Source organism: Stegostoma tigrinum, chromosome 32, assembly GCF_030684315.1.
Source record: "Stegostoma tigrinum isolate sSteTig4 chromosome 32, sSteTig4.hap1, whole genome shotgun sequence".
Lineage (NCBI taxonomy): Eukaryota > Metazoa > Chordata > Chondrichthyes > Orectolobiformes > Stegostomatidae > Stegostoma > Stegostoma tigrinum.
The window spans coordinates 39006482-39027742 of NC_081385.1; the positions used below are offsets into that span (position 1 = coordinate 39006482).

The 21261-nt window shown below is 42.2% G+C and overlaps 1 protein-coding gene across 4 annotated transcripts in view; it reads right to left on the minus strand.

Annotated features, from left to right (window-relative positions):
• Positions 1-21261, minus strand: part of tespa1 (thymocyte expressed, positive selection associated 1) — a 197482-nt gene that overhangs the window by 54523 nt on the left and 121698 nt on the right. For 2 of the 4 annotated variants that reach the window (XM_048561932.2, XM_048561931.2), the window contains exons 1-3: positions 20584-20699; positions 10525-10659; positions 1919-1961 (exon numbers count right to left, since the gene is read on the minus strand). In XM_048561932.2, coding sequence (XP_048417889.1) covers positions 1919-1961; positions 10525-10648 — 167 coding nt within the window. In that variant the 5' untranslated portion in view covers positions 10649-10659; positions 20584-20699. Of the gene's footprint in view, positions 1-1918; positions 1962-10524; positions 10660-20583; positions 20700-21261 lie in introns of those variants that run through there. The other 2 variants (XM_059638922.1, XM_059638923.1) reach the window with 1 other exon arrangement.

A 21261-nucleotide genomic window follows, 5' to 3' on the forward strand; every position in this document is an offset into this window, starting at 1 on the left:
ACTACCTTAAGAACAGAAAACAAGATGTGGTAGATGGGTATTTTTCAGCCTGGAGGATAGTCGGAAGTGGTATCCCCAAGGGTCAGTATTAGCACCACTGTTTTCTGCTATATATGAATAACTTGACCATTGGAATTCAGACGAAATTTGCAAAATGTTCCAATGATATGAAACCTGGACCCATGGTAAACATGAAGAATGTTACAAATTCATCTTTACAAGACATAGGTAGGTCAGCAGAATATTCATGCAAGAGACCAGAGATCTAATATATAGACATGTGAGGTAATGCATTTTGGCAGAAGGTACAGGAAGAGGCAACTAAACTTAATGACACAGTTCTAATGACACAGATCTTTGAAAGTGACAGGCTGCTCTCCCTGCTATGGGAAGGATGTTGTAAAACTTGAAGGGGTTCAGAAAAGATTTACAAGGATTTTGCTGGGGTTGGAGGGTTTAAGCTAAAGGGAAAGGTTTATAGATTAGATTAGATTCCCTACAGTGTGGAAACAGGCCCTTCGGCCCAACAAGTCCATACCACCCCTTGAAGCATCCCACCCAGACCCATGCCCCTATAACCCGCACACCCCTGAACACTATAGACAATTTAACATGGCCAATCAACTTAACCTGCACATCTTTGGACTGTGGGAGGAAACCAGAGCACCCGGAGGAAACCCACACAGACACGGGGAGAATGTGCAAACTCCACACAGACAGTTGCCCGAGGTGGGAATCGAACTCAGGTCCCTGGTGCTGTGAGGCTGCAGTGCTAACCACTGAGCCACTGTGCCATCCTTTTTAAACCTATTAAATGGCTACTTTTCACACAATAATAATTCTGTGAATCTGTGATAACAATTCTGTAGCAACCCAACAGCAGAGGAAGCTCTATGTTTTATTTTATTATTTTATAGGTTGGGGTTATTTTCCCTGGAGAGTCAGAGATGAGGGCTGACCTTATCGAAGTTTATAAAGCTATGTGAGACATGGATAGGGTAAATATACAAGGTATTTTCCATGGAGTAGGGGAGTCCAACGCTTGATCTCATGGTTTAAGGTAAGAAAGGAAAGATTTAAAAGGGATCTCAAAGGCAACTTTTTCATGCAGAGGGTAATGTGCGTATGGAAGGAGCTGCCAGAGGAAATGGTGAAGGTTGGTACATTTACAACATTTAAAAGGCATCTGGATAGTTATATAATTGGAAGGGCTTAGAGGGATATGGGCCAAATGCTGGCATACAGGACTATACTTATTTAGGATATCTGGTTGGCATGGACGAGTTGGAGTGAAAGTCTGTTTCTGTGCTGTACATCTCCATGAATTTACTGACTCTTTGACATGTTGAAACAGTGGTTGTCAACTGTATGGGATCCCGAACTTTATAAATCAAGAAATTGAGTCCAAAAGCAGGGAATTTAAGGCGAATGGTTCCAGGAATGAGGAAATTTATTATAAGGTTAAGTTGGAAAAATTGGGTAAGCTCATCAAGGAAAAAAAGACTTTGAGAAAGATTTGATAGAGGTCTACAAGATTATTACTAGTTTGGATAATGACAAGTCCCCATTAGCTAATGGGTTTTGAGCAGGGAACCAAGAGTAAGTCAGGCAGGAGGAAGTAATCTTTGTCTACCTACTCTATAAACAACTCTCATCAAATTCAAAGGCTTCTTCATAGGGATTTGCATGGCTGTGGGAAAAGTAGGAGACTAGAATTTGTTAGTTGTTCTTTTAAAGAGCAGGCTTTCTGCAGTTACATAAGACCACAGTGATTATAATACAGCTGATGACAGGTAAAACATTTGCTCTGCGTTTCTATTAACAAATGCTACCAGACCTGCTGTGCATTTCCAACATTTTCTAATTTGATTTCAGATTCCAAAATTGAAATAATTTCAGAATTCAGACGTCATCTTACCCACAATCTTCAAGCCAGCTTTTTATTTTGTCAACAGAACGTCCTGTGAAAACAAACAAGAAACACAAAACTATCAAAGAGAGATAGTGAGAACACAGTGCAACAAAAGTGCACTCATTCCCATTTCCAATGTTTCTGTCAGGCCCATCTACACAAATCTAAACATCATTGCCTGATAGAGAGAAGTGCGAAGCAACTGACATGAAGATGGGAAAAATCATTGGATCCTGAAAACAAAGAAAAAGAATTGGTCATGGAGAGAAATGTTATTCCCACAGTGAAGATGAGTGAAAAAGTTATCCTGGAAATGTACTAAATGAGGAAATGAGGGTTAGGTGCATGCAGAATCTCTGACGGAATAATTCACCTGACTGTCATGGGCTAGACTGGACCCCTCAAAATATATTAAGAAGATAAACTAAACCCTAACTTTTACTTTTTTTAAATTAGATGTGAAGTGCCATATTCCAGATGCAGTGTGACTTGTCATTAAGAAAATAAAATTTATTCAAACACTGCAGTTAAAATACGATAAAAGAAAGATGGAATTGGAATAGCTTAACTCTATTTGAAAACTTAACAGAGTGATAGATACAGTAATTATTACGAATTAACTGTTCCAATGTAGGAACATCCTGTAAACACACTCTTGGCAAAAGGCAAATTCTGAAAACAGATTGTCCCATATGCAATTCCCTTAGCAGGCACAGAACATTCCCCACTCCCACCCCCTCCAAACATTTGGCTATAACTGAGAGAGAGAAAAAGTAGCTTTCATATCTTCCAGGCACTAACAGCAACCACTAAAAACTAAACTAAGCATCTGGGTTCCGTGAAAATTTGACAAGATCCATTCTGGCTGTCCTATTGTTCCAACTTTAAAAAAATTCCCAAGGCTTCACAGGCTGTTTACTCTGGTAGTTTTGATTGATTGTTCTACATTTCAGTCTTTAAACATCTCATCAAAAGAAAAGGACAAAATGACCTCTTTAAGCATTACTATCATCACACCCCCTTTAAAAAAGAACCACAATGTACAAAGATAACAAAGTGTGGAGCTGGATGAACGCAGCAGGCCAAGCAGCATCTTAGGAGCACAAAAGCTGATGTTTCAGGCCTAGACACTTCTTCAGAAAAAAAAAACTGATGAAGGGTCTAGGCCCGAAACATCAGCTTTTGTGCTCCTAAGATGCTACTTGGCCTGCTGTGTTCATCCAGCTCCACGCTTTGTTATCTTGGATTCTCCAGCATCTGCAGTTCCCATTATCTCTCACCACAATGTACAAAGATGGCTTCAGTTTTAAAAAACTATTAGTTTTACTAAATTAGTACACAAGACATATACATTACGTTGACTCTAAGCATGCAAACATTGACTACTACAGTCTATTTCAGTCAGATTTTTCCGCCACCAAACATCTGTTTTTTCTTCATCAAAGTTACAACAACGTATTGACAATTACATTCTCTCATCCATTTTTGTGTGTAATTTTTCATGACTTATTATCCACACTTCTGATTTTAATTCATTCCTATTTGTGAAACTCCTGTTTCCTATTCCTTTCGAGTGCGTGCGTGTGTGTGTGTGTGTGTGTGTGTGTGTGTGTGTGTGTGAGAGAGAGAGAGAGATCACAAAGGCCACCCTCAGTTTGAAAGTGTGAATAAATAACTCCTTTAATTTAAACTTGAGAGTTTCTTGTGAGCCATTTTTTTTCAAAATTAATTTCACCAGAAAAGAGCTTCCAAAAACACACCACAACCTTTTCTAGGCTAACTTACTTCCAATCAGAAAGTGAACAAAATAAAGCATGAAAAACACCTGGCTGTGTTTATTAAGATCTGTAAACTTGAAAAAGTAGTAGAAGCTGATTCAATAAATAATTTTAAAAGTGAGTTGGATAGAGAGAGGGATTTACAGGGACGCCAACAAAAAGCTGGAAAACTGAACCACCTATGACTACTCTTTCAAAGGGATGTACAGGCACAATGAACCAAATAGCTGCTGCTATGTTCAGTTTCTGTGAATCAAAGAGACTATTCAAGTGGAAGAGAATGAATTTGGGTAGTCCCAGCAGTGACCTTGTGCAAGTGGCTGAAAATGGAGGACAGCCGGGAGAACAACAAATGAACAATGGTAGGCTTTAAGGTTGAAATATTTTAGCTACAAACCAAGCATTTAAGCAAGGAATGCTTACTGCAAAGAAGGAGGCTATTCAATTTAACATTGTGCTGGTCCAATGAAGAAATAATTCACCTAGTGTCACAATCTGCCTTCTCCCAATAGTCCAGCTGTTTTTTAATTAAAAAATAATGAAATGCTGTCTCAAATGCTTCAACCAGACATTCCTTCCGTGCACTCATATCACTCTCCTCATCCCAACCACACACTGTGTGCAAACATTATACCTCACGTTTCCATCTAAATTTGACAATTATTGTAAAAGCATGCACAATGGTTCTTGTGATAATGGGAACTGCAGATGCTGGAGAATCCAAGATAATAAAATGTGAGGCTGGATGAACACAGCAGGCCCAGCAGCATCTCAGGAGCACAAAAGCTGATGTTTCGGGCCTAGACCCTTCATCAGATGAAGGGTCAAGGCCCGAAACATCAGCTTTTGTGCTCCTGAGATGCTGCTGGGCCTGCTGTGTTCATCCAGCCACACATTTTATTATCACAATGGTTCTTGATCCATTCAACAATGGGAACGATTTCTCCTTACCTACTCTGTTTAGATTTCGGATACCTATATCAGGTCTTTACTTGACATTTTCTTTTCCAAAGAAAACAATCCAACATTTCTAATCTGTGCAAATGAAGTTCCTCATCCGGAGAATCATTCTTGTGTTTATTTTCCCTGAACTCTCTCTAATGCTTTCATTTATTTTTAAAGGTGAGGCACTCAGAACTGAACACAATGCTCCAGGCTGTTAAAGGGTTTTGAACAAACTTAATATCACACTCTCACTCTTATGTTCTATGTGCTATTGATAAAGCCTAAGATGTCATATGGTTCATTAAAAACTGTCTGAACCTGTCCTGTCACTGCCAAAGACATCTGCTCCTACATTCCTTACAGAATCGTATGCTTTATTTAAACTGTATTGTCTCTCTCTCTGATCTTTTCATCAAAATGAATCACTTCTGAGCTGTTGATTTTTGATATTTGTTATTTTTATCACTGCTTGGAACCTGGGTTCTAAAGTGGGTAGAACTGTATAAAGTACTGCTTTAAATTTGTGGACATGGTGCTAACCAAGTGGGCTATTTTCCAGAGAAGATGTCAAACTTCTTGAATGTTGTTAAAGCTGCACTCATCTAGGTAAGTGGGGGGTTTTCCAACACACTCCTAATTCATGCTTTGTGGAGAATTGGCAGGTTTTGGGGAGTCGTAGCTTCTGACCTGCCCTTTAAACCATTGTATGTATAGGATGAGTCACGTTCAGAGTCTGGTCAATGGTAACACCCAGGATGTTGATAGCCATGGACCCAGTGCAGTTCATGCATTTGAATGCCAAAGGATGACATTTAGAATAATCTTGTTAGAAATGGTCAACGGTCAATGGCACTTGTGTGATGCAGATGTAATATAGAACATAGAACATAGAAAGGTACAACAGAGTATAGGCCCTTCAGCTGAACGTTGTGCCAAACTTTTACCGGAATCCTAAAGTCTATCTGACCTCCACCCCTACCTTATACTATAATTCATATGAAGATCTAATAGCCTCTTAAATGCCCCTAATGAGGCCAACTCCACTACCACCTCCAGAAATGCATTCCACGCCCTTACCACTATGAGTAAAGAACCTACCTCTGACATCTCTCCTATATCTACCTCCACTCATTTTAAAACTATGCCCCCTTGTTATAGTTACATCCACGTGAGGAAAAAGTCTCTGACTGTCCACTCCATCTATATCTCTGATCATTTTGTACACCGCGATCAAGTCACCACTCATCCTTTGTCATTCCAAAGAGAAAAGCCCTAGCTCTCTCAACCTTTCCTCATAAGACATTCCCTCCATTCCAGGCAATGTCCTGGTAAACCCCCTCTGTACCTTTTCTAATGCTTCCACATCTTTCCTGTAATGAGGCAACCAGAACTGGACACAATACTCTAGATGTGGCCGAACCAGGCTTTTGTATAGCAGTACAATAACTTCATGGCTCTTGAACTCAGTCCCTCTATTAATGAAAGCTAACACACCATACGCCTTCTTAACAACTCTATCTATCTGGGTGGCAGATTTCAGGGAACTGTAGACATGAGCGCCAAGATCACTCTACTCCTCCACACTGCCAAGAATCTTCCCGTTAACCTTGTATTCTGCTTTCAAGTTTGGCCTTCCAAACGGAATCACCTCACACTTCTCAGGGTTAAACTCCATCTGCCACTTCTCAGCCCAGCTCTGCATTCCATCAATGTCCCTTTGTAACTGAGAACAGCCCTCCGCACTATACACAATGTGACCCACCTTCGTATTGTCTGTGAACTTACTAATCCACGCTTCCACTCCTAGATCCAAATCATTTACAAAAATCACAAATAGAAGAGGACCCAGAACAGATCCTTGTGTTATATCACTCGTAACTGAGCACCATGTTGAATATTTTTCGTCCACTACCACCGTTTGTATCATAGGGTCAGCCAATTCTGAATCTAATCTGCCACATTTCCCCCAAACCATGCCTCCTTACCTTCTGCATGAGCCTACCATGGGAAACCTTATCAAAATCTTTACTTAAATCCATGTATACCACATCCACCGCTCTACCATCATCCATGTGTTTGGCCATTGCTTCAAAGAATTCAATAAGATTTGTTATTTGCCACTTTTCATTCCAGACCTGGATGTTGTCTAAATCATTCAGATATAGGAAGAACTGCTGATGCTGAAGGTAAAACAGTGCGGAGCTGGAGGTTCACAGCAGCATCAGAGGAGCAAGAAAGCTAATGTTACAGAGATAGTAGGAACTGCCAATGCTGGAGGATCTGAGACAACATGGTGTGAAGCAGGAAGAACACAGCCGGCCAAGCAGCAAGAGAGGAGCAGGAAAGTTAATGTTTCGGGTTGAGACCCTTCTTCACAAATGAGGGAGGGGAAGGGGATTCTGAAATAAGCAGGGACAGAGGGGGAGGCAGATAGAAGATAGAGTGAGAGGAGACAGACAGGTCAAAGACGTGGGGTTAGAGCCAGTGAAGATAAATGTAGTTGGGGAGTTAGGAAGGGGATAGGTTGGTCCAGGGAGGATGGACAGGTCAAGGAGGTGGAATGAGGTTAATAGGTAGGAGATGGGGTTGGGGCTTGAGGTGGGAGGAAGGACAGGTTAGGGAAGTGGGGGAAAGCTGGGCCAGTTTTGGGATGCGGTCGCGGGAGGGGAGATTTTGAGGCTTGTGAAGTCCACATTGATACCCTTGGGCTGCAGGGTACCCAAGTGAAATATGAGATGCCATTCCTGCATCTTTCGGGTGGTGTCATTGTGGCAATGCAGGAGGCCCAGGATAGGCATGTCATCTGAGGGATGGGTGGGGGGAATGGAGTTAAAGTGTGGAGTGGACAAGGGAGTCATGGAGCGAGTGGTCCCTCTGGAAAGCACATAAGGGTGGGCAGGGAAAAATGTCTTTGTTAGTGGGGTCAGATTGCAGATGGCGGAAATATCAGAGGATGATGCGTCGGATTTGGAGGTTGGTGGGGTGGTATGTGAGGACGAGGGGGTTTCTGTTTTTGTTATTATTGCAGGTGGAGGGTGTGAGGGATGAGTTGCTGGAAATGCAGGAGACACGGTCAAGGGCATTTTCGATTACTGTGGAGGGGAAGATGCGGTCCTTGAAAAAAGAGGACACCTAGGATATTCGGGAGTGGAATGCCACATCTTGGGAGCAGATACGGCGGAGGCAAAGGAATTGGGAATAGGGGATGGATTTTTTACAGGAAGGTGGATGAGAGGAGGAGTATTCTAGGTAGTTGTGGGAGTTGGTAGGCTTAAAATGGATATCGGTTTCCAGGTGGATGCCAGAGAAGGAGACAGAGAGGTCCAGGAAGGAGAGAGAGGTATCTGAAATGGTCCAGGTGAACTAAAAGTTGGGATGGAAGGTGTTATTGAAGTGGATGAACTGCTCAAACTCCTCGTGGGATCACGAGGCAGCGCCGAAACAGTCATCAATGTAACAGAGGAAGAGGTGAGGGATAGGGCCAGTGTAACTTTGGAAGAGGGACTGTTCCACGTATCCTACAAAGAGGCAGGCATAGCTTTAGCCCATGCAGGTACCCATGGCCACCCCCTTTGTCTGTAGGAAGTGGGATGAATTGAAAGAGAAGTTGTTGAGGGTGAGGGTGAGGACGAGTTCGGTTAGGCGGATGAAGTTGTCAGTGGAGGGGGACTGGTTGGGCCTGTGGGACAGGAAAAAGCGGAGGGCCTTGAGGCCATCTGCATGGGGAATGCAGATGTATAGGGACTGGACATCCATAGTAAAAATGAGGTGTTGGGGACTGGGGAATTGGAAATTCTGGAGGAGGTGCAGAGCATGGGTGGTGTCACAGACGTAGGTAGGGAGTTCCTGGACCAAGGGTGAGAAAATAGAGTCCAGATAGGTGAAGATAAGTTCAGTGGGGCAGGAGCAGGCAGAGACAATGGGTTGACCAGGGCAGTCAGGTTTGTCGATTTTGGGAAGGAGAAAAAAGCGGGCGGTGCAGGGTTGGGGAACGGTGAGGTTAGATGCTATGGCTGGGAGGGCACCTGAGGTGATGAGGCTGTGGATGGTTTGCGACATGATGGTTTGCTGCTCGGGGTTGGGGCCATGTGGGTGGGGCCATTAAACAACATTCAAAAGAGGTCAGTAATATTGGAATGAACATTATTATGAATTTTGATAGGTAAAATATGAAGGTTGCATACTCTGAAAAATGGGCCTTTCAATGAAAAAGACTCAGAGAGAGACCTGGGACAATGAAATAAAGAAACAAAGAACCAGGGATGCTGGAAATCTGAAACAACACAGAAATTACTGGAGAAACTCAGCGGGTCTTGCAGCATCTGTAGAGAGAAAGCAGAGTAACTGTTTTGAATCCAATAACCCTTTTACTGAATTGATTGTAGCTAAGAAAACATGGTATATATGTTGAAGGCACAGGATGGGTGTAGAGATTGGGCTAGTAAAACAGTGAATGATAGCTGGTGTTTCAGCCCAAAGAGAGACGATGGCAGTTGAATACAGAAATGGATGGATAATGATGAGCTGGGAAGGAAGGGGTATTTAAGAGGCCTATAGATAAGCACATACCAGGAATGGAGTGACATGGGCCAAGAGCAGACAGAAGAGATTAGTTTTATTTGGCATTGTGTTTGGCATGAAGGGAGCAGGTTCTTCAAGAGGAAAATGAGAATACCTACGTTCTATTTGCAAAACTAGCTTTGAGCTAAAGATTGGCATGCAGGTGTAGCAGGTGGTAAGGAAAGCTAATGACTTGCTGGCCTTCATAACGAGAGGATTTGAGTGTCTGAGTAAGGATATCTTGCTGCAGTTAAATAGGGCCTTGGTGAGGCCACACCTTGGTGTGCAGTTTTGGTCTCCTCGGCTGAAGAAGGACATTCTTGCTATTGAGGGAGTCTGATGAAGATTCACCAGGCTGATTCCTGTGACAGCAGGACTAACATATGAAGAAAGACTGTATCGACTAGACTTGTACTCACTGCAGTTTAGAAGAATGGCGGTGGATCTGATAGAAATATATAAAATCCTGATGGAACTGGACAGGCTAGATGCGGGAAGAATCCTCCTGATACTGGGGAAGTCCAGATCTAGAGGTCATAGTCTAAGGATAAAGCGTGAGCCATTCAGGACTGAAATGAGGAAAAAATTTTTCACTCAGAGTTATGAACCTGTGGAATTCTCTCCCACAGGAAGCTGTTGGGGCCAGTTCATTGGATACATTCAAGAGGGAGCTGGACATGGCATTTTTGGCTAAAGGGATCAAGGGGTATCGAGGGAAAGAGGGAATGGGATACAGAAATTGCATGATCAGCAATGACTGAATTGAAAGGTGTAGCAGGCTTGAAGGGCCGAATTGCCTCCTCCAGCAACTATTTTCTACTTTTCTGGTTGCCCACACCTCAACACACTACTGGGCTTCCTGGCCAACATTTTTGACTTAGGCCTACTGAAATGCTCCAGCAAAAAATAATGTTGTGGTTGGTTGTTAAGATCATAGTGAAACAAATGGAAATTATTTTGGTAGTTTAGAATTTGTGTTAAACCTGTATAGAGCGTATAATTAGAACTTTTTTTTAAGGATTGTACACAATTCTGTTTTACAATTGGAGACAGCATGCAAAGAATTTACCTGAGAAATTCAAAGCCTGAGAAATGATCTCCATCAAGAAAGATTGAAAAAGTCTAGGTTTTAATCTCTAGAAAAGAGAAGAGTTAGGATTGGGATGTGAATGTCCTCAGAAGGACAAGACTTTCAGCTGCCTTAATGTGGGTAAACTGGGAATACTGGTTATGATCAGCATATAGGAAAATTGTGGAACAAATTAACGCCTTAAAATAAAAGTCAAATGAGAGTAATTCCAGAGAAGTATGGCCCAGGCAGATTCTTACCTGAACTAGAAGTTGTGCCTATGACATTCTCATCCACAGTGTGCCATTGATCCCTGCTCTTAGCCCAGGCTCTGCGCTTTCTGGAGGTGCTGCTCTCCCAGGAAGCTTCAGATGAAACTTCCATCCTGTCCGTCACTGCAAAATGCCATGAGAAAAATGTTTTGGAAAAGTGATCAATAAAAATCAGTTTAAGATAACAAGGTGCAGAGCTGGTTGAACACAGCAGGCCAAGCAGCATTGGAGGAGCAGGAAGGCTGACGTTTTGGACCTAGACACTTCTTCAGAAAAGTACTATCTCTCCAATAAAAATCAGTTCCTATTTTCTATGGTACCATCATCTAACTTCAGAATGCTATGGAGTCATAGAGTCAGAGAGATCTAACAGCACAACACATTCACACCTGTCAAAGACAATGACCTAATTAATCTAAGATAACAAAGTGTGGAGCTGGATGAACACAGCATGCCAAGCAGCATCTTAGGAGCACAAATGCTGACGTTTTGGGCCTCGACCTCTCATCAGATGCTGCTTGGCCTGCTGTGTTCATCCAGCTCTACACTTTGTTATCTCGAATTCTCCAGCATCTGCAATTCCTACTATCTCTGACCTAATTAATCTAATCCCAATTTCCAGCATTTGGCCAATAATCTTGTCATGGCTTGACATCACAAGCGTACCTCTTAAATATTATGATTTCTGCTTTTACAATATTTACAGGCTGTGGGTTCATGATTCCCACTACACTTAAATGAAAATATTTTCCCCCACACCTCCTCTAAACTTTCTGCCCCTTACCTTAGAGTCATAAGAATTATAGTCATAGAGTTATAGAGCATGGAAACACACCCTTTGGTCCAAATTGTCCATGCTGAACAGATATACGATATAAATCTAGTCCCATTTACCAGCAATTGGCCCACATCCCTCGAAATCCTTTCTGTTCATATACCAGTCCAGATGCATTTTACCTTTTGCAATTGTACCAGTCTCCACCACTTCCTCTGGCAGCTCAGTCTATACACACTGCCATTTGTGTGAAAAACTTGCCTCTTAGGCCCCTTTCATATATTTCCCCTCTCACCTTAAACCTATGCCCTGTAGCTTTGGACTTGCCCATGCTGGGAAAAGGATCTTGCCTGTTTACCCTATCCATGTTCCTCATGATTTTATAAGCCTCTATAATGTCACCTCGCATGTTCCGGCACTCCAAGGAAGATAGCCCCAGACTTTTCCTGTAGTTCAAGCCTTCCAACCCTAGCAACATCCTCATAATTTTTTTCGGAAACCTTTTAAGTTTCACAACGTCCTTCCTATAGGAGGGAGACCAAAATTGCACATGGTATTCCAGAAGTGTTCTAATCAATATCCTATACGTGCTAGTGAGTTTTGAGAAGATTTGTAGCTCAGGTTGAGGTTCTGGGCGTGAGTTTGCTCGCTGAGCTGGAAGGTTAGTTTTCAGACGTTTCGTCACCATTCTAGGTAACATCATCAGTGAGCCTCCGACGAAGCGCTGGTGTTATGTCCCGTTTTCTATTTATCTGGTTAGGTTTCCTTGGGTTGGTGATGTCATTTCCTGTTCTTTTTCTCAGGGGATGGTAGATTGGCTCCAAGTCAATGTGTTTGTTGATGGAGTTCCTGTTGGAATGCCATGCTTCTAGGAATTCTCGTGCATGTCTCTGTTTGGCTTGTCCTAGGATGGACGTGTTGTCCCAATCAAAGTGGTGTCCTTCCTTATCTGTATGTAAGGATACGAGTGATAGTGGGTCATGTCGTTTTGTGGCTAGTTGATGTTCATGTATCCTGGTGGCTAGCTTCCTGCCAGTTTGTCCAATGCAGTGTTTGTCACAGTTCTTGCAAGGTATTTTGTAGATGACGTTCGTTTTATTTGTTGTCTGTATAGGGTCTTTTAAGTTCATTAGCTGCTGTTTTAGTGTGTTGGTGGGTTTGTGGGCTACCCTGATGCCAAGGGGTCCGAGTAGTCTGGCAGTCATTTCGGAAATGCCTTTGTAGGGGAGAGTGGTTATGGTTTCTGAGCCTGTTTTGTCTGTTTGTTTGGGTTTGTTGCTGAGAAATCGGCGGACTGTGTTCATAGGGTACCCATTCTTTTTGAATACGCTGCATAGGTGATTTTCTTCTGCTCTGCGTAGTTCCTCTGTGCTGCAGTGTGTGGTGGCTCATTGGAATAATGTTCTAATGCAGCTTCGTTTGTGGGTGTTGGGATGGTTGCTCCTGTAGTTCAGTATTTGGTCCGTATGTGTTGTTTTCCTGTAGACGCTGGTTTGAAGTTCCCCATTGGCTGTTCGCTCTACTGTGACATCTAGGAATGGCAGTTTGTTGTTGTTTTCCTCCTCTTTTGTGAATGTTATGCCAGTAAAGGGTATTATTGATGGTCTTGAAGGTTTCCTCTAATTTGTTTTGTTTAGTGATGACAAAGGTGTCATCCACATAGCGGACCCAAAGTTTGAGTTGGATGATTGGCAGAGCTGCTTGTTCGAGTCTCTGCATTACTGCCTCTGCTAAGAACACTGATATCGGAGATCCCATGGGTGTACCGTTGGTTTGTCTGTAGGTTTTGTTATTGAAAGTGAAGTGGGTGGTGAGGCATAGGTCCACTAGCTTGATGATGTTGTCCTTGCTGATGAGGTTGGTGGTGTCTGGTGTATGTGTCTTCTGTTCTTCTAATAGTGTCATCAGTGTTTCTTTGGCCAGGTTGATGTTGATGGGTGTGAACAGGGCTGTTACGTCAAAGGAGACCATTATTTCATCCTCTTCTATCTTGGTGTCTTTGATGGTGTTCAGGAATTCTTGGGTGGAGCGAATGGAGTGATGGGAGTCTTCTACTAGGTGTTTTAGTCTTTGGTGTAGTTCCTTGGCTAATCTGTAGGTTGGTGTTCCAGGTAGCGAGACTATGGGTCTGAGGGGGATCCAACACAATGGATCCAACACACCACGCTTCTACGGACTACCAAAAATTCACAAACCAGGACTGGCCATGCTAAATTGCCTGTAGTTTTCTGGTGTGTGTGGGTTATAGGGCGATGGGTCAGGGTGGGATGCTCCAAGGGGCAGTGTTGACCTGATGGGCTTCTTTCCACACTGTAGGGAATCTAATCTTTAAAAAAAATGAACAACTGGAGCATTCTGAAGAAGAGGCATGACAGACTTGAAATGTTAACTCAGTTTCTTTCTCCAGGGATGCTGCCAGAACTGCTGAGTTTTACAATCTCTGCATTTGTTTCAGATTTCTAGTGTCCACAGTATATTGCTTCTACTTCAATCCACACCCCACTGCCTCTGAAAAAAAATACTCACCCTGAAGCTACAGCTAACACCTTATCATTACTGCAAATTATTTCAGATTATCCAGTTATACCTATGGACAAGTTTAGAATTTTCATCCAGGAGTCATAAGTTACTCAAACAGACAGTCAAAGTTATGGGAGATTTTAAAGCATTTTATTAAGAAGTGACAGATTCAATCTAATAGATAAGCTAAATCAGGAAAAAAAAATGTAATGGCACATAACGTCTGGAGTTGGATAGGTGGGGGTTGCTGCCTTCTTGGAATGGTTTATTGGTCCCAATCAGGAAGATGTTAATCTGTAGGGCTGGGGGTGCAGATACCTCAGGGTGATTCACTAGTCCTAATTTGGGTAAATGGATGGATGAATCCACTCCCAGAGTTGCACTTGGCATTTTTAACTAATTTCTTAATCTTATTCTTTCAAAGTATTGTGGTGTGGCCAGCATGGATCATTTTAAGAAGGGTCCAGACCTGAAACGTCAGCTTCCCTGCTCCTCTGATGCTGCTTGGCCTGCCGTGTCCATCCAGCTCTACACGTTGTTATCTCTTGAACATTACTCCTGAACATTCATAATATTTCCTACAATCCAGGCACCTAAAGGTCTCTCCTCAGTATGAACTTGCTGGTGTGTCAGCTGGTGGGATAACTGAGAGAATCCCTTTCCACACACAGAGCAGATGAACAGCTTCTCTCCAGTGTGAGTGTGCTCATGCACCAGAAGATCAGATGATCAAATGAATCCTTGGTCATTGAGTCCTCCTAAGGAGAGAAGTTTCTTCCTGACTACCTTATCTCTGCCCCTCATATTTATGTACATCTCAATTACATCCATCCTCAATTTCCTCTGCTCTAAGGAAGATAACCCCATCCAATCATTCTTCCTAAGTGAAATTCCTTGTATCTGGCAATACCCTGGTAAATCTCATATAAGTTATAACCAGTTTACAACAGTGACGTTATGGAGTGAAGAATGGCAGCCAACTTTTACACAGCAAGATCATGAACAATTCATCTGCTTTAATAATACTGGATGAAGAATGAGCATTGCTAAGATTCCAGGAGAAAATTGAAATGAAAATGAAACACTTGCTATGCTGGAAATCCAAAGAAGAAAGCTAGAAATATTCAACAGGTCTGGTATCTTCAGAACAAGTGGACTCCCTCCTCTCATTAGTGTTGATGATGGTGTTGGTGCTGGTGCTGGTGTTGCTCTTGTTGTTGGAACTGGTGTTGGGCATGGTTGTGGAGCTGGCAGTGGACATGGTGTTAGAGTTGGCATTGGGCATAGTGTTGGTGCATGTCCTTGTATTGTGGTTGGCACTGATGCTGGTGTTGGTCTTGGCTCTTATTTTGTTGACAGTGTTAGTGTTGTTGTTGGTATTAACATTGGTGTTGGTGTTTGTGTTGTGGTTGGTGTTGGTGTTGGTGTGATCCTGGCTGTTGTGTTGGTGATGATGCTGGTGCTATTGTTGGTGCTGGCCTTGTACATTGGTGCTGATGTTGGCCCTGGCTCTTAAATAGAATCATAGAATCAAAGAAACATAGAAAATACATGCAGGAGTAGGCCATTCAGCCCGCACCACCATTCATTACAATCATGGCTGGTAATGCAATTTCTGTATCCCATTCCCGCTTTCTCTCCATATCCCTTGATCCCTTTAGCCACAAGGGCCATGCTCAGCTCCCTTTTGAATCTAATGAACTGCCCTCAATAGCGTTCTGTGGTAGGGAATTCCACAGGTTTCACAACTCTGAGAGAAGAATGCTTTTTTTATTCTGAGGCTGTGATCCCTAGCTCTGGACGTCCGCAACATCAGGAAAATTCTTTCTGCATCTAGCCTGTCCAGTTCCATCAGGGTATGATATTTTTCTATCACATTTCCCGTCATTCTTCTAAATTGCAGCAAGTAAAAGCCCAGTCTTTCTTCATAAGTAAGATCTGCAATTTCAGGAATCAGTCTGGTGAATCTTCACTGTACACCCTCAGTAGCAAGAATGTCCTTCCTCAGACTAGGAAACCAAAACCGCACACAATACTGAAAGTGTGGCCTCATCAAGGCCCTATAACTCAGCAAAACATCCCTCCTCCTATACTCAAATCCTCTCGCAATGAAGGTCAGCATGCCATTAGCTTTCCTCAGTGCTTGCTGCACCTGCATGCCAACCTTCAGAGACTGTTCTACCATGATATCCAGGTCTTATTGCAACTCAACTTTTGCAAACTCCCACCATTCAAATAATAATCTGGCTTTCTATTTTTTTGCCAACGAAATGGACAACCTCATATTTGTCCCCATTGTGTTGCATTTGCCAAGTATTTGCCCACTCAGCCAATCTGTTCACATCACCTAGCAGCCTGTTAGCATCCCACCACCCCTCCCCCACCTCCATACAGGACACACTGCCACCCAGCTTAGTGTCAGCTGCAAATGTGGAGATATTGCATTCAATTCCTTCAACCAAGTCATTAATATATATTGTCAATGGCTGGGGTTTCAGCATTGAACCGAACGGTATCCCAATCATCACTGCCTGCCGCTCTGAAAAGGACCCTTTTATTTCAACTCACTATTTCCTGTCGGCCAACAATTTCTCTATCTATGTCAAGACATTACCTTGGATGCCATGTGCTTTAATTTTATGCACCAATCTCTTGTGTGGTGCCTTGCCAAAAGCCTTTTGAAAGTCCAGATATGCAACATCCACTGATTCACCCTTGTCCGCTCGTTGATCATATCCTCAAAAAATTCCAGAAAATTCATCAAGCATGATTTCCCTTTCATGTATCCACGCTGACTTGGGCTGATTTTGTCACTGCTTTCCAACAGTTCAGTTATCACATCCTTAATAATTGACTACAGCATTTACTCCAATCAGGGATGTCAGGCTAACTAGTCCATAATCCCCCGATTTCTCTGTCCCTCCTTTTAAAAAAAAATAGTTACATTAGCTACCCTCCAGTCTGTTGGAACTCTTCCAGAGTCTACAGAATGCTGGAAAATGATCACCAATGCATCCACCATTTCTTGACCCACTTCCTTAAGTATTCTGGGATGTAGAGCATCAGGCCCTCGAGTCTTTCTGGGTTTTAATCCTGTCAATTTCTCCAATATTAATACCTAATTAATAAGGTTTCCCTTCTTCCAGCTCCATCCTCTATCCCCCAGCATTTCCTGAATGTTATTTGTGTTCTCCTTAGTGAAGACAGATCCAAAGTATCTGTACAACTGATTTGTCATTTTTTTTTGTCCATTATGTAAGGGACCTACATTTGTCTTCACCAGTCTTTTTCTCTTCAAATATCTATATTCTCCCAGTCCTCAGGTTTGCTGGGTTTTTTTACTGGCCAATTTATATGCCACCTTTTTGACTTTAACACCATCCCTGATTTCCCTTGTTAGCCATTGTTGAGCCAACTTCCCTGTTTCACACTTATGTCAAACAGGGATGTACAAATGTAAAGTTCATCCATGTGTTCTTTAAATGCCCGCCATTGCCTATCCACAATCAACTCCTTAAGTACCCTTGGCCAGTTTATCCTAGCCAATGCATCAAAGTTAGCTTTCATTAAGTTCAGGTACTTTCAGGACTCTACTCCCAGATTGAACTGTGTCACTCTGCATCCTAACGAAGACTTCCAACATATTATGGTCACTCTTCCCCAAAGGATCTCATACCACAAGGTTGCTCATTAATCGTCTTCTGTTACACAACACCCAGTCTAGGATGGCCTGCTCTCCAGTTCATTCCTCGACATATTGGTTGGGAAAACCATCCTTCAGACTTTCCAGGAAATCCAACACCATTGCATTGCTACCAATTTAGTTAGTCTAATCAATATGCAGATTGAAGTTACCCATAGGAATTGTTGTACTTTATTGTAGGCATCTCTAATTTCCCATTAAATGCCATTCGCAACTTTGCAACTGCTGTTTCGTCATCTGTACACAACTCCCACTGCCGTTTATTTTCCCTTCGGTGTTCTGAAGCTCTGCCAATGCAGATTGCACATCGTCCAGGCCAATGTCCTTACTTATTATTGTGTTAATCTCCTCCTTAACCAGGATCATGACCGCACTTCTCTTTCCTTTTTATCTATCTTTCCTGAAAATTGAATGCGCCTGGACATTAAGTTCCCATCCTTAGTCATCTCTAACCAGGTCCACATGATCCCAGTTATATCATATCCAATAATAATTGCCTGTGCAGTTAATTGATTCACCTTATTACAAATGCTCTTCTCATAGAGACACAGAGCCTGCAGGCCTGTTTTTTTTAACATTTATTGCCCTTTTATGATGTAATGTGGCCATTTCTGATTTTTGTCTTTGGATTCTCTGCCTTCCACTTGCACGTTTCAGCCCACTGCCCTTTGTTTCTGTCTCCATTTTACTTCCCTCCGGCTTCTTGCATTAGTTCCCCACCCCCTGTCAAGTTAGTTTAAACCCTCCCTTGATTGTTGGTCATTGACCCTCATCCAGGTTTCATCTTAGGACTATGAAGGCACCACTCATACTGAAGTGATTGCAAATCTCACAGTATAAAACTATTATGAACAAAAACTTTCCTAATTTTCTGAAGAAAGTTCTGGGCCTGAAAAATCAGCCTTCCTGCTCGTCTGATGCTGCTTGGCCTACTGTGTTCATCCAGCTCTACCCCTTGTTATACCTCTCCTATGATATATTTGCTGATATGTTTGCATCATCATTAGCCATGGGTGAGATCCCAGAAGACTGGAGTGTGGTGAATGATATGCCCTTATTCAAGAAGGTTTGCAAAGAAAAACTAGGAATTATAGACCAGCAACCTTAATATCTGTGGTAGGTAAGTTAGTTGGGAAGATTCTGAGGGATAAAATGTACATGCATTTAGAAAGACAGGGGTTGGTTAGGGGTAGTCAGCTTGGCTTCATGCATGGGAGATCATACCTCACAAGTTTTTTAGAATGCTTTGATAAACTGACCAGGAAGGGTGATGAGGGCAACGTGGTAGATGTAGTTTACATGGATTTCAGTAAGGCCTTTGATAAGGTTCCACATGGTAGGCTGGTCTGAAAGGATAGATAGTGTGGAATACAGGGAGAATTGGCAAATTAGATGCACAATTGGCTTGACACTAGGAAACAGAGAGTAATTGTGGAATGGTGCTTGTCGGACTGGAGGCCTGTGATTAGTGGAGTGCCTCAGGGGTCAGTGCTGGACCTATTGTTGTTTGTTATCTGTATCAACGATTTGGATGAGAATGTACAAGGCATGATTAGTAAGTTTGCAGGTGACAGTAAAATAAGCGGCATCGTGGACAGTGAGGAAGGCTATCGGAAATTGCATGCAGATGTGGATCAGCTGAAGAAGTGGGCTGAGAAATGGCAAACAGAATTTAATATAAATAAGTGTGAGGCGGTGCATTTTGGAACATCAAATCAAAGTAGGAGTTTCATGGTGAATGGTAGGGCCTTAAAGAGTGTAATGGAACAGAGGGACCTTGGAGTTCAGGTGCACAGTTCGCTGAAAGTGAAGTCACAGGTAGACAGGGTAGTGAAGAAGGCTTTTGGCACACTGGCTCCGTCAGGGCCCTGAGTACTGAAGTTGGAACGTTATGTTGGATTTGTACAGGATGTTGGTGAGGCCGAACTTGGAGCATTGTGTTCAGTTATGGTCATCTTGCTATAGGAAAGAATGAAGAAGAAATTTACAAGGATGTTGCCAGGACTTGAGGGACTGACTTATAGGAAGAGGTTGGATTATTTTTCTTTACAGCACAGGAGATTGAGGGGAGAACTTATAGAAGTGCATAAGGTCATGAGAGGCATGGATAGGGTGAATGTACTCAGTCTGTTTCCCAGGATTGGGGAATTGAGGATTAGTGGGCATCAACTTAAGCTAAGCGGGGAAAGAATACATGGGAACCTGAGGGGCAATATTTTTACACAGAGGGTGGTGCACATATGGAATGAGCTACCACAGGAAGTGTTTGAGGTTGGTACATTAACAACATTGTAAAAGGCTTTATGGATGAATACATCGATAGGAAAGGTTTAGAAGAATATGGGTCAAGTGCAGGGAAATGGAATCAGTGTGGAAGGACATTTTGGTCAGCATGGACCTGTTTGGGTTGAAGGGCCTGTCACTATGCTCTAGGACGCTACGATTTAGCAAGAAAATAGTTGTGAGGACTTAGTGTGTATTGCATGAGTTCTGGGAATTTGATTCAGTCATCTGGCAATGATTTCTTCTCATGTCCTCTCTGGTATATTTCAAGAATCCCATGAAACTAATGAATATGACAGTGAATTTAAAACTGTATTTCTAAACTGCTTGAAATAAATAAGAATGGCAAAGGTTGGAGTCAACTTCCTGATTTTTTCTCATATTTGTCGATTTTAACCCGTCACGTCCTCCCCAATGTCAAGAGCTCATCCAGATTAAAATTCCACAAATGGTTCTGTCCACTCAGTTTATAATTAAATACAGAAAAGTAGGATCAGAGACGAGAAATAATTTCCAAACAGATACCAGAAGTAATTTTGTCAACTGAGAGACAATAATTAGAAAGCATTAAGATAAAGCCAAATATTATAAAAGCACAGTTTAGGACCAAAAAAAAAGCTTTGAATAACAGTTTCATAAAGTCACTCCTGTTACATTCTTATAAAAATTATCTAGGCCTCTCTACTCGATGATAGTTTGAGCAGATAAAGGCCTCACGACAATCTTATTGAGACATACTGCATTTCGTTCGAATTGCACCACTTACCCAGTGTCTGCAATGGTCAATCCCACTCACTTAATTCAATAAGAGAAGCCAGAGGCTGCCTGTCATAATGTCCAGTGACGGTTTTTTAATAATAGTAACTAACTTAAGTCTCATGTCATCCCCAGTGTCAGTAGGAAAGAGGAAGCTGAGTGAGTTTGACAATCTTACCACTCCTATTAAACCACATCCTGTGTATGCATCAGCTTCAAGCTAATGTACAGCACATTTTTTTTCTCAACTTTGTTCAGAAATTAATGCTTTGACATTTATTGATTTGCAGAAGAAATTGAAGACATGACCGTGTCCTCCATGAAAATGTATGAAGTAATAAGATATTTCCCATCATTGTCAGTATTCGGTGTTTTGACATCTGCTTGTTAATATTTTAGTCTCAGTTACTCAGCTAAGCTGGTTTTCCTGTAGGACTGTTTCATTATTGCTTCATCATGAAATCTACAGGAAACATTGTTCCGTCAGCAAGCATTGGTTGTTGATGTTTTTCATGTTTTAAGTGGCGGAGACTCAACCCATTCTTTCTACGCTCTTTCACAATACCCTAGTAGTCGATTTTCACTGCCTTGCTGAAACCTGTCCCATTCCTTTACGACCCTCTCCTGATCACTTCCCATAATATTCATGTAATCACAGTCAATTTCATTCCACCTTACATGATCAGTG